Below are 13,744 nucleotides of genomic sequence, written 5' to 3'. Positions count from 1 at the left end.
TCTATCAGACCTGGCCTGAAACAACTTCACTGGTTACCTGTGGCACAGCGAATTGCGTTTAAAACTGGGTGTATTATTTTTAAAACTTTACAGGATACAGGCCCGAAGTTTATAAAAAAATCTTGTTTTCAGATATAGCCCCTCACTGAACCTTCGTTCGGCTCATAAAGCCTTACTAGTTGTCCCGTCCTTAAAAAAAAAACGCCTTGGTGGATGCTGCTTTGATCATCTCACAGACACTTTTTGGAATTCGCTCCCGTTTTCTTTAAAAATGAGCATAGACCTACTTGGTTTCAGACATTCTCTTAAAACATGGCTGTTTAACCGGGCTTACTGCTGAGTCTTACTATGTGTTGTGTTTCCTTCTATAGCGCCATGAAGCCCTTGGGCGTACGAGCGCTTAATAAATAACTGCTAACATAACATAACATAACATATGGATTTGACTACATCATCTGATGCCATTTCCGGTTTCAATATGAATCCAGGGCCCTTACCGGCGATGTGAGAGCTTCAAGGTTTCCAGATCCAGACTGACACTTGTGTTTGCTCTACAGGTGAAGAATCTGTAGGTAGAAGTAGCCAACAGAATCTGGTTCTCTACACAGGACAGCTAGGTCTACCACAGTGATAGTAGCGTCTGGGTGCCAGTCACTGTGAGAACATACTAACATTACATTTCTACATGTCCTACTTTTAAATGCCATGCACCCTGACCTATTTGCTACAAGGACCACATGGGTTGACTTAATAATATAAGAAGCTTTTACCTGTCATATGGTTTAATTGGAGGGGTCACAGTGCATGTTTTGCTCGGTACAGTCAGGCTGCAGTGGTATACCTGTGCACAGGACTGACACTATAGTGGAAGCTAGAATAAGTGCTGCAGGCCACTAGTGGCATTTAACTTTTCCATCAATAAATAAATTGGGATTTTTAAGCGTGGCAAATCACAGTTGAGAGTCTCAAGGTGCTGGGTACATTTTGTATCATATAGTAGTGACTTATAGGCAAGTTAAAAATACCAGTTAGGAGTATGCCAATTCGACTATGTTTAAATGAAGGGCACAGGGTCTTTACCCCTGGTTAACAAGGTTAGAGTGCAGAGTTCTAAAGCCAGCAACAATATGAGGTCCAGCCAAAAGCTACAAATTTGAGGTGACCACGCAGACAAGGCGGACGTCCAGTTGTTAATATGGAGGGGAAAAAAATCAATGCTAAAATGAAATACGATACATTCAGTTATGCCAATGAAATCGCATCTTTATTAACAAATTCACCAATTGTGAACTCCACAACTCACAAATATGTAATCAGGCAGCCTCAGAGACCCAGGCCAGAGGTCACTGAGTGACAGGTCACAATTGGGGTGGCACGTAGCCGGCAGAGAAATGCACGAACAGGAAACCCTAGAACAATCTCACAGATGGGCCCAGTGACACCACAATGGTCCAGTGAGATTGGTTCCAATGAAACACACATGGCCGGAGGGGTATGCGCGCTCCCAAAACACCATAACGTCAGAACCGCAACATGAGTTAGGAACATGTAGCCGATCAGGCCACAGCATGGGGAGCAGTGATCACGTTCTCCCCATGCCTGACATCTGGACACATTACCCACTAGCCCCATTGTGTCCACGCACGGTTGAGTCATATTTGTACTTTCCATTAGACAATTAATTATGACGCCAAAGGCAGCAACTTACATAGTTTACCATACATGGACTTGCGGAAATACTTTATTGCATACAATGAACTGTATAAAAAGAGCCCGGGGACAGATTGTCGAGACGGTCCTCAGACCCTTTTGCCTGCGATTGTCCTCGCAGCCGCCCTGTTTAATTAAACAAACTGTTCCAGTTTTGCCAAACGCCTCTTGTCTCTTGTTTTGTAAAGATATTTCATGTTCAAGCAACACAGTATGAGCCTGAGGGGGTTGTAGGAGCACTTCATCCCAAAGGCACTATGGATACAGAGAGCAGGCCACAACCAGGGTCTACCAAGATGGCCAGCCTTCCGCCACCTGCCTCCAGACAACTCAAGGGTGAGCAAATGGGGTGAGACGTCGAACCAGCTGTCTGGCCTCCTAGGGAGGAGGAAGTCTCACCAAACGGCACCTTCTAATGTCGGGCCAGTAATGCTCTTGCACCTCCAGAATAGCAGTGCTTCCAGTATCCCTGAGGTCTTTTGTAGGCTATTCACCTCCAGAGGAGACCAGTTACCCGAGTGGTCGCTGAACAGACGCCGACACACCAGGGTTCACTATTGAAGGCACAGATTTAGCACTGGCGGAAGCATGCAGGTGCAACAAGCCACCTTAGTAGACCCACAGTATTACCTTGATGAGCAGGAAGACGGCCGAGGAGGAGTCGAAGGCGCCGTTGTAGAGCGTGATGATGGTGGACCTGTGCTGGCCGAAGAGGTTTCCAACCTGCAGAGGGAGTCAGAAGACTGAGGTCAGGGAGAAGGAAATGACCAACAGCACATTCTGCAGTGTTTGTGCCCCTGGTTCTCACTTAATTACAGACCCTCTCCATCACTCCTGGCCTCTCTGAAGTCCTTTCTCCACATCCTATGTCTCCATCTATTCCTCCAGGCACCCCCCATCACTCCACGTGTGTACCAATCTTCCAGACCTCTCTCTCCATCCCCCTAGTTCCTCACCCCATCCATCCACACCTCTCTTGCCATCCCTGCAGGCCCTCTCTCCAACCATTCAGGTACATTTACCCCCCCGTGTCTCTACACTCCTCCAGGCCTATCTCTCCACACCACCATGCAGCCGTCTCTTGACCCCGGGCTCTCCTCCTCCATCCCTTCTGGCCTCTCCATCCCTCGAGGCCTCACTCTCAAGCTATTTCTCCACCTCCCCATGTCTCTCTCCATCCCTCATTGTGTCTCTCTATTCTTTCAGGCTCCTTTTTGTGCTTTCAGACATCCTCCCACCCCTCCATGTGTCTTCCAATCTTCCAGGCCTCCCTTTTTTCACCCCTCAGACTTCTCTCCATCACTCCAGGCCTCACTTGTTCCTTCCTGGCTTTGCTTGTTCCTTCTCTCCGTCCTTCAGGTCTACGGCTCTTCATTCCCTCATGCCCCTGTCGCTTTCTTTCTCTCCATCCCTCCAGGTCTTTCTCTAGCACTTTCGCCACCCATCATATGTCTCTCTCTCTCTCTCTCTCTCTCCCTCTCAGTAGTTCCAGCTGACTCACCAACCCTCTATATGTATATCCATCCCTCAGGCCTCTCTATCCCACCAGGCATCTTTCTCTGTCCCTCCCCTCCTCTCTTTCCATCCCTCCATGCCTCATTCTCTATTCGTAGAGGCCTGTCTTTCCTTCCCTCCACCCCTCTCCACCTCCTGGCCCCTCTCTCCACTCCTTCAGAGATATTTCTCTATCCCCTAGGCGTCTCTCTCATATCCCCCCTTGCCTCCCTCCATGCTTCCTTGAGCCTCTATTCCATCTTCTGCCAATCCTTCAGCGTGCACCTCTCCTCCTTTCTCCCACCCAGCCCTCCCATGAAGCCCCTCCTCCTTTACCTTTCTCCAATCACCTCGCACTATACAGTACCCACGTTCCATGCACCTCCCTGCCCCTATGACTCCAATCCCCGTGCCTTTTCTTGGCCCATCCCATCCAAACCCTAACATCCCTCCTATCCTTTCATATTCTCATATTATGTGGAGGAGTGTGGCTCAATGGTTAGAGCGGCAGACCCTGATGCAGAGGTCTGGCCCGGGACCAGGGTTCAATTCCCGCCTCGGCGGGTCTTGGGCTCAATCTCCCCGGACCTGATCATTCTCGCCTCGGTGCCTATTCTAATCACGGGCCCCACTCTGCAACTCTGGGCAATAGCTTGCTTAGCCTCCACACCGGCTCCAACAGTGCTAAGGATGCCTGGCTTCACCCTGGGGGTGCCCAGGAGTGGACACTTCACAGGGAAAGCCAGGATGGGTTCCACAGCGGTATGAGTATCAGCGCCAGGAAGCCGCATAGGCGACACCGCAAGGTGACCGTCTGGTGACAGTGCGCTCTATAAGTACCATGACATTTACATTCCTCATGCCGTACCGCTCAAGCGTCCCTCTTTCTAACATACATCTCTTGTACACTCTCTCCTGTTTCTTCCTGTACATCTTGTCCGGTCACCTCTTCTCTGCAGCTCATCGCTCATACCCCTCCCGTTCCCTCATCTTTGATTCTCTCGTGTCCCTCTGCTGCTCTTTTACATCCCTCTTGCAATGTTCTTGTCCTTTCTTGGGTCACTCTCCTGTTTCTGGAGCTCTCTCTTTCATGCCATCATCCCCTCTGCAACCCTAATGCCCTCTCATAATCCCTCACTTTTTTTCTCTTGGTTCCAATCTGTCATGTCTCCTCATGTTCCCGCCACTCTCCCTGCCCCCTCACTTTTCTCCCTTTGCCATGCACCTGTCGTGTCCCCTCATTTCTCTCTGTGCTCTAACTTCTCTCTTCTTGTCTTGCATCTTCCATGTACCCTTGTGCTCCCTCAGTTCTCTCTGCCCCCTAATTTTCAGCACTTGCTTTTTTCCATCTTTAATATCCCCTCATGTTCCCTCAATACTCTGTCCACCCACCTCTCTCTTCTTGCTTTTCACCCGTCATGTCCCCTTATGTTCCCTCAATTCTCTCTCTCCCATTTCTCTCCTGGTGATTTCCCTCTGTGATGTCCCCTCAACTCTCTGCCCCCTCACTTCTCTCCTCTTGTTTTTTATCTGTAATGTCCCCCATGTTCCCTCAATACTCTCCATCCTCCCACTATTCTTCTCTTGCCCTTCAGGTTCTCATAATTCTCTATCACTTCTCTCCTCTTGTTTTTCAACTGTCCTGTCTCTTCGTGTCCCATCATTTCTCACCGTTTCCCCTACTTCTCTCCATTTGCCATGCATCGGTTATGTCACCTCATGTTCCCTCAATTCTCTGTCCTCTCACTTCTCCTCTCTTATTTTTTATTTGTCGGTTTCCCTCATTTCTCTCTCTCACTTCTCTCCTCTTGATTTTCATCTGTGATGCCCCCTCACGTTCCCTCAGTTCTCTGTCCCCTCACTTCTCTTCTCTTGCTTTTTATCTGCCATGTCCCCTCATGTTATGTTATGTTAATTAGGGGAAACATCCTTTACAACGTAACTGGTACAACGCAGTACCGTTACGACGCAGCTTTAACAACGAAAGTCGTTACAACGACTTTTGCTGGAAGGTGCTCTAGGATAGGGGATACTTTAATTTACTATCCAACACCTTCCCTACTATCCACGGGAACTGGTGTTGGAATAGTAAATTAAACTATTCACTATCAGCGCCCCCCAACGCAAGTCGTTCGAACGACTTGCGTTGTTAAAACTGCGTCGTAAAGGGACGCTTTGTAACGGTACGCGTTGTACCGTCATACATCCGTTAATTAGACCTTGATAGGGCGCCATGACTCGGCCCCAAAGGAACATCTCGGCTCTCTGACAGGTAGGGGATGAAAGAGGCAATTAGTTAAAACACCCACATTTTAAGATGGTTTTTAAAATCAGAAAAACTAGGACATGTATGAATAAACCGAGGGAGCTTATTCCAGTGGTGCGGTGCGAGATAGGAAAACGCCCAGCCGCCATATTTTGATGCATGAATGCACAGAGGATGAAACAGAAGTTGATTTTTTGATCTTAGGTTCCTGTCAGGAAGGTATGAAATAAGTCTATCCTAAAGATATTATGGACCTAAACCTGACCAAGATTTGTAGCTCAGGCAGAGGAGTTGAAACAATGCTCTCTTTTTAATGCAGAGCCAATAGAGGGTTTTAAGCATGGGAGCTGACATGTCTCCATGGGGGCAAGTTGTTGATCATGCGGGCAGCGGTGTTTTGAACTACCTGCATTCTAGCTACATGGAATTAGCTTAAAGTCAAGGACAGGGCATTGCCATTATCCAAGTGGCTGATGATTGATGCTTGGATAAGTGTCTTCAGGAAACTCAAAGGGAGCCACTGAAAGATTGTCCCTGAACTCTGAAGTGGAGAAGCGTGGCTCAGTGGTTAGAGGCGGCAGACCCGGAAGCTGAGATCGGCCGTGGACCAGGGTTCGATACCCTGCCTCGGCGGGTCTCGGGCTCAAAAATTCCACGGATTCGACAATTCTCGCTCCGGTGCCTACTCGACTCACGGGGTCACACTCTGCGACTCTGGGCAATAGCTTGCTTAATCTCCACTACGGCCCCTCGCGGCGGGATGCCTGGCTTTCACCTTGTGGATACCCTGCCGGGGTATCTCACAGGGGAATACCAGGACGGGTTCCCTAAGCAAGCGCCTTGATACCTTCGGGTGATACGTGCGCTATATAAGTTGCAATACATACAACTCTCTGACCCTCAATTCTCTCCTCTTACTATTTATCTCTTGTGTACCCTCGTGTTCCCTCAATTGTCTCTGTCCTTTCAGGTCTCCTCACATCCTTTTTCGTTCTTTCTTCATCTCTCTTGTTGCTCCTGCCCTGAGCCTCATTCCTTTCTTTTTCATGCCCTCACCTGTCCACTCCAGGACTCTCTGGATTCTCTCTCTGTCGCTCTTCTGTCCCCTTACGCGTCACCTGCCCCTATCAATGCCTTTCCTGCTCTTTTCCATCCTCCCTACCTGCCTCCCCCCCAATTCTCCCTCTTGAATGCCCTTTACATGTGTGTCCTCTGGGTGTTCAATGCCAGCCATGGTGAGACAAGTGCACACACCTGCATGTCTGTCAAGATGAAGAGGAGGCCTCCAATCGCCAGCAATGGGATAGCAGGGAACAGGAGCCAAGCGGAAGCTGGAGTGGGAGAAGGAGGAACAGGTTACCTGGGATAGTGCCTTAAACACAGTCGAGAATATAGCGCTCAGTGTGCAGACATAATCGGTTGTAGTATGCACCATTCAAAGAAAACTATATGTAACTTCCAGCAGAGGAATGAAAACCATGACATGGCAGCTATGGCACACCAGGCCAAAAGACCCGCTGCATGTGAAGAAATGTCTAACTTTATGGCACATCATGAGAAGACTTAAGCATGTATATTGCACATAGTAAAATGCCCAGCTCTGCTACAAACTACAAAACATGCCTAACTATGTAAAGATATGCCGTAGCTGCACACCATACAAAGGCATGCTTAAATATACAGCACAAAATAAATGTAGCCAGACAACCTACACATCTGCACCACATGCTATACAAAAACATGCCTAACTGTACTACATACCAATGGAAGACATGCCTAAGCATACAACATATTGTACAAAGACTTGCCCAGCTGTACAACATACCAATGGAAGACACGCCTAACCGTACATTTCGTACAAAGACATGCCCAGCTGTACTTTATCCCAATGGAAGACACGCCTAACCGTACATTTCGTACAAAGACATGCCCAACTGTACTTCATACTAATGGAAGACACGACTAACCGTACATTTAGTACAAAGACATGCCCAGCTGTACTTTATCCCAATGGAAGGCATGCCTAACCGTACAACATATCGTACAAAGACATGCCAACAGTACTTCATCCCAAAGGAAGACACGCCTAACCGTACATTTCGTACAAAGACATGCCCAGCTGTACTTCATACTAATGGAAGACACGCCTAACCATACATTTCGTACAAAGACCTGCCCAACTGTACTTCATCTCAATGGAAGACACGCCTAACTGTACAACATATCGTACAAAGACATGACAACAGTACTTCATACCAATGGAAGACACGCCTAACCGTGCATTTCGTACAAAGACATGCCCAGCTGTACTTTATCCCAATGGAAGACACGCCTAACTGTACATTTCGTACAAAGACATGACCAACTGTACTTCATCCCAAAGGAAGACACGCCTAACCGTACATTTCGTACAAAGACATGCCCAACTGTACTTCATCCCAATGGAAGACACGCCTAACCGTGCAACATATTGTACAAAGACATGCCCAGCTGTACTTCATACTAATGGAAGACACGCCTAACCATACATTTCGTACAAAGACATGCCCAGCTTTACTTCATCCCAATGGAAGACACGCCTAACCGTGCAACATATTGTACAAAGACATGCCCAACTGTACTTCATACTAATGGAAGACATGCCTAACCGTACAACATATTGTACAAAGACATGCCCAACTGTACTTTATCCCAATGGAAGGCATGCCTAACCGTACAACATATCGTACAAAGACATGCCAACAGTACTTCATCCCAAAGGAAGACAAGCCTAACCGTACATTTCGTACAAAGACATGCCCAGCTGTACTTTATCCCAATGGAAGACACGCCTAACCGTACATTTCGTACAAAGACATGACAACAGTACTTCATCTCAATGGAAGACACGCCTAACTGTACAACATATCGTACAAAGACATGACAACAGTACTTCATACCAATGGAAGACACGCCTAACTGTACATTTCGTACAAAGACATGCCCAGCTGTACTTCTTCCCAATGGAAGACACGCCTAACCGTACAACATATCGTACAAAGACATGCCAACAGTACTTCATCCCAAAGGAAGACACGCCTAACCGTACATTTCGTACAAAGACATGCCCAACTGTACTTCATCCCAATGGAAGACACGCCTAACTGTACAACATATCGTACAAAGACATGCCCAGCTGTACTTCATCCCAATGGAAGACACGCCTAACTGTACAACATATCGTACAAAGACATGCCAACAGTACTTCATACTAATGGAAGACACGACTAACCGTACAACATATACAAAGAGATCCCCAACTGTGCTGCATGCCAATGGAGACACGCCTAACCATACAACATACCGTACAAAGACATGCCTTGACTATTCTTCACTTTAACTTTTATTGGTGATTCCTATTGGATTGTGTGTGGGGGGTCTGTTACATGTGGTGGTGGGGGGGGGATTCCATCATTCTGAAGAGCATTCAATTTAAAACAGCAGATTTTAGAACAGGAGCGCCTCCTTGCAGCTTTCCTCTGACTACTCGTTTCAGATTTCAGCTACTTGCTGTACGAACCCATGAGAGCTCTTTGGATAAGAAGCTGCGGCCCCGATTTTCAAAAGTGTCACGGAATGCAGCACTGCAGCCAAAAAAGTTGGGCTGTGGGATAGGGAGAGAGCAGAAATCGTGCCATGTTCACTGAGATTTGGCTCTCTGCTCCTCTCTGCCTAGGTCAGGTACTGATTTCAGCTGCCGTGCACCAGGCACACATCTTAGCGCCATAATGCTACGGTGTGTGAGCGCATCTACCATAGGTTTTGTACATGAAGGGTCCCCTTCCTGTACAAAATACCATGGGGCTGATTTACAAGCCCCTTGTGCTGCCGGTTTGTCACTGTTTTTGATGTACAGTCAGTGCAAAGTGCGGACCCTTTCTGGTCAGCACACTGAGCCCGTGTCCCTTCCTGCATGAATAGGAATCATCTTTGCGTTGGGGCGCGTGGCAGTCCATGGTGCGGCAGCACAGAGGAAAGCATAGGGATGCGTTGTAGTGCTGTAAATACAACGCACCCCTGTGCCAATAAAATGACGCAGCTCGGCGTAGCAAGGTGGCTTGCGGCGCCACGCTGCGTCATTTCCTCATAAATGAGGCCCTCTGGCTAGACACGTGTAAAACCTTTTCCTACTTTGTATGTGAGATGTACAGTGCAGCGCGCATGCAAAGGCGGAAATGAAAGAAGAAATAAAAACATTTCTCCTGTTAACGCCGCCCTTTCAGTGGTCTTCGTTTTTGGCACTAAACCCGGTCTACTAATAATAATAGATAGGGGGTGTATTGAAATGCCCATGTGCCATCATTGCAACGGATGTATGACGGTACAACTCGTGCTTTTACAACGCGTACCGTTACCACGCAGGTTTTTACAACGCAAGTCGTTACAACTGCGTTGGGGGGCGCTGGATAGTGAATAGTTTAATTTACTATTCCAACTCCAGTCCCCGTGGATAGTAGGGAAGGAGTTTGATAGTAAATAAACTATTCCCTATCCTACAGCGCAAGTCGTTGTAACGAATTGCGTTGTAAAACCTGCGTGGTAATGGTACTGCGTTGTAAAACTTTTGTGGTAAAGGATGTTTCCCATTGTAACGCACTCTTCACGCAAAGTAATGCAACGCAGTGATTTGCACTCCTTTGGGACAGTTTTGGGTACTTTCCAGTGCAAAACAGGTTTTTCACTGGAAAGTCAGCTAGCACCCAGCGCAAAATGTTTGAGGGTTTCCCCCTTTCGACCCACTCTCTGCAAACGGTACTGAGTAAGGTTAAAATGCTCCATATTTAAGAGCTGGTGCAGGCCTACATAAACAGAAGTGTGTTTTCAGTGATAGCTATAAACAGAATATTATTCTGTCATCGCTAATTGATATTTACAATCCATAGCTTGCTACAACGAGATGGCAACATTTGGATGCAGAAAGGGGGGCGTTTTTAAAAAGTAAATTATGGGACTGACCGGCTTCTTAACCTGTAATCTTTATAAATAAATATCTAAAACCTTGTCAAGAATTTAAAACAACAGTAACAAGCGTGTTCATTTGGGGGAGTATTTAAAAAGCATACATTCACTGAGCAGTTACTTCCATTTCCTAAAAATATGATCTAAGAAGCTTTGTTGTTGATCAGCAACTGCCTGGCACAGAAATAAAACGTGACCGAAATTCTGCTCATCTTCATTAGAGGGGGTGATATGTCTTCACGCCAACCTCATGCTAGAATACAGAGCCCAATTCACAATGTTAAACGTTCACTCTTATGTAAGTTTAGGACTTTTCTGTAAACAAAAAGGTAAACTTAGGCCAAAAGTCTAACTTTACTGCTTTTCGGTACTCAAAAAGGTAAACCAAGTCTAACGTTACAAGTAGAAACTTACCTTTGAAAATACCGAAAACTTGTTAAGTTATACCAAGGGCCCGATGTAGGTAAATCTTTTTTACCACTTCTTAAATACCGATTCATACCGAATCGGTATTTAAGAAGTGGTAAAAAAGAGCAGGGCAGATGTAGGTAATTCTGTTTTTTCAATTACCGAATTCGGTATTTACCGATTCGGTAAATACCGAATCGGTAATGCCCATTGATTCCTATGGGCATTGAAGCCCATAGGAATCAATGGGCATTACGATTCGGTATTTACCGAATCGGTAAATACCGAATTTTGCAAGGGTGCAGGGGGTGTCACTTTGACACCCGCTAGCACCCCAAAGACGGGCATGTGTGTGTGTCACATGGCACAGGTGTGCATGCACAGATGTGCATGCACACCTGGATTCGGTATTTCACCACCCAATTGGATTGGGTGGTAAAATACCGAATCTAAAAGGCCTGTAGCACTGGAAACAGTGCTACCTACATCAGGAATTTTCTGATTCGGTAAAATTACCGATTCGGTATTTTACAGAATCGGTAAATTTACCAATTCGGTAAATTTACTGATTCTGTAAAATATAGCCCCCTACATCTCAAGATGCCAAATACCGGTCGGAAACGGCCGAATTCGGCCGTTTCAGGCCTGTATTTGCCACCTACATCGGGCCCCAAGGGCCTTAGTTTACCTCTGTGAATACTGAAAAGTTGTAAACTTACACAAAGGTGTAAGTTTAATTTTGTGAATCGGGCCCATTGTGTTTACATCTCGTGACATTGCTGCCACCTGCTGGATGAGTGGTGTAGAACACATTTTGGTTCTGTTATTTCCAATTAAATTCCCTTTATTGTTGGGATTCGTGTAAACTGAATTTTATGTCTGGAAAAGAACCCAGAGTTTTCGACAGTATACACTGACTGTCATTTTTATTTGCTTTTGAGCATGCTACACTGTGCTTACTCCAAAAATTGACAGCCTTAAATTACGTCCTTCCAGGTTTGCACAAAAAAAAAAGTGGTGTGGCCGCATTGTCACTGCTCCCCTAGTTCCCGCTCCCTTGTCTCTCGACACACATTTCAAATAAATAAATAACACATTTCTAGCCTGTGGCGCTTAACATCAAGCTAAACATTACCTACAGCCTTGCCAAGTTTGCTGCTCCAGTCCAGGTTTTTAGGTCTCGCGCCTAGTGTTGCAGTGCGCAGAACGAGACATTTTGTAGGGGGGGTTTAAAAACGGGTCTAGGAATCGCACACGCACGAGCGTGTGCTTTTCCTTTTGGGGCACCCATTTGCGTGCATGTTTTTTTACAAAGAAAGCACGCAAAAGGCCAAAGGCGGGTGCATTGCTCCGCCACGGCCAATTGTCTATCACGCGCACCGGCCGTCATGTGGTTTCAATTATCATGCCCAGACACGGGCACGATGATTGAAACCACATGTCTCAGTATGGCGCCCCGCAAGCACCACTCGTTTTTCTTTAAACTTTCAGCGCGCCGTAAAACACTAAAACGGCGCCTCTGCCTCATCTCGGTTCTTTCTTGTTTTTGTAAAAGCGCGGACTGTTATTGTGTATGTACTCAACTCTGGCACAGTTTGGAACCGCAGCCTTCACTTTTATTTCATTTAAACATGACCGCGCCTGCCCGGGCATTCCAGCCGGGTGCATAATAGTTTGTAAACAGCTTTAAATAAAAGGGTTTAGGCACACGCACAATAGGTGACACAAACAGATTTAGAATTGTGTTGTTTTCACACAGCAGCTCAGCGGATGAAAAATCAGTTTATGCATGTCATGGAGCACAGCCAGAGATCTAACAAAAAGGTGCGCTTTTTACCATGTTTAAAAAAGGGTGCAGGGATAGATGGGACTGGAGCGGACGATGGGACGGGGCTGTAATGGTGAAGCCAGGCCAGAGGCGCCCCCTAACGTGTCCTCACTAGCCTCATACTCACTGCCCCTGACTTGAAATAGGGCTTGTTGCCTTTTTACCCCAGTGCACGGTACAGTTTCTGCCAATGACGTGGACAGCCCAGAGCAAATACAACATTACATTCATTCGACCAGAGCAGAGCTAATGCCGACCACTTTCCCCGGTCTGTCGGTTCCATGATCGAGGAACAGGTGCCCAGCCAGGGTGTTAAATGTGTGCAATCTGGCCCACGTTTGACGAGTGCCAACTGCGTGGGCATCATATAGCCTGCAGCCTTGCGGGACTGGACACGTCAGTGGGACTGAGCTGAAACTTCCAGCTGAGGGGAGTTACTGGAGCCCAAATTGGCAATCACGGAGAAGACGCAGGATGTAATCTGAGACCGAGGGGCCATTTCCAAGATTTATCACTTGATACATTATGTATCTCCTCGCAAGCAACATTGGCACCTGGTTCCCGACTGCTGCTTCTGCGTGGGCTCATTTACTCCCACAGAGCCCGGGGTTTGGTTAATTGGAGAGCAGCACCGCCCCAGCACCAGCACAGCTGATCCTCAAGTCTCATCCTTCTGTTTGTGTCAGATATAGCGCAGCTCTGCACCTCTACGAACCCTGTATTGCCTCAGGCCACACCCATGCTGCTGTATTTAGCGCTTTGTGAACCAGACTAAAGCTGGTTGTGGAACAGTTGTCTGAGTGCACTGCTGTTTGGTTTGTTAAGACAGAGGTTTGTTTCAGAAGAAGTTTGCACTCTACTGCATGCTATGGCTGTGCTGGGTTTAAACCCCCTCCCCCCAGTAATGTAAACAATATGCAGAAAACCCGTATTATTGACGCTATTTACATATATGCACACAAAGTGGACTCGCTTCGAACGCCTGTCCTATTAGCCAACCCACCTCACTCACGTCATTTGTCTACGAGGGTGAAGAGCTT

At 46.9% G+C, this 13,744-nt stretch overlaps 1 protein-coding gene across 1 annotated transcript in view; it reads right to left on the bottom strand.

Annotated features, from left to right (window-relative positions):
* Positions 1 to 13,744, bottom strand: part of LOC144757465 (equilibrative nucleobase transporter 1-like) — a 288,474-nt gene that overhangs the window by 225,947 nt on the left and 48,783 nt on the right. The window contains exons 3-4 of the mRNA XM_078646380.1: positions 6,725 to 6,801; positions 2,341 to 2,433 (exon numbers count right to left, since the gene is read on the bottom strand). Of these exons, the coding sequence (XP_078502506.1) occupies positions 2,341 to 2,433; positions 6,725 to 6,801 (170 nt within the window). The remainder of the gene's footprint in view (positions 1 to 2,340; positions 2,434 to 6,724; positions 6,802 to 13,744) is intronic.

This window comes from Lissotriton helveticus, chromosome 1_1, assembly GCF_964261635.1.
Source record: "Lissotriton helveticus chromosome 1_1, aLisHel1.1, whole genome shotgun sequence".
NCBI classification, from domain to species: Eukaryota; Metazoa; Chordata; class Amphibia; order Caudata; family Salamandridae; genus Lissotriton; species Lissotriton helveticus.
Note: the sequence above shows the minus strand (reverse complement) of the source record. Positions and strands in the feature narration are given on the sequence as shown.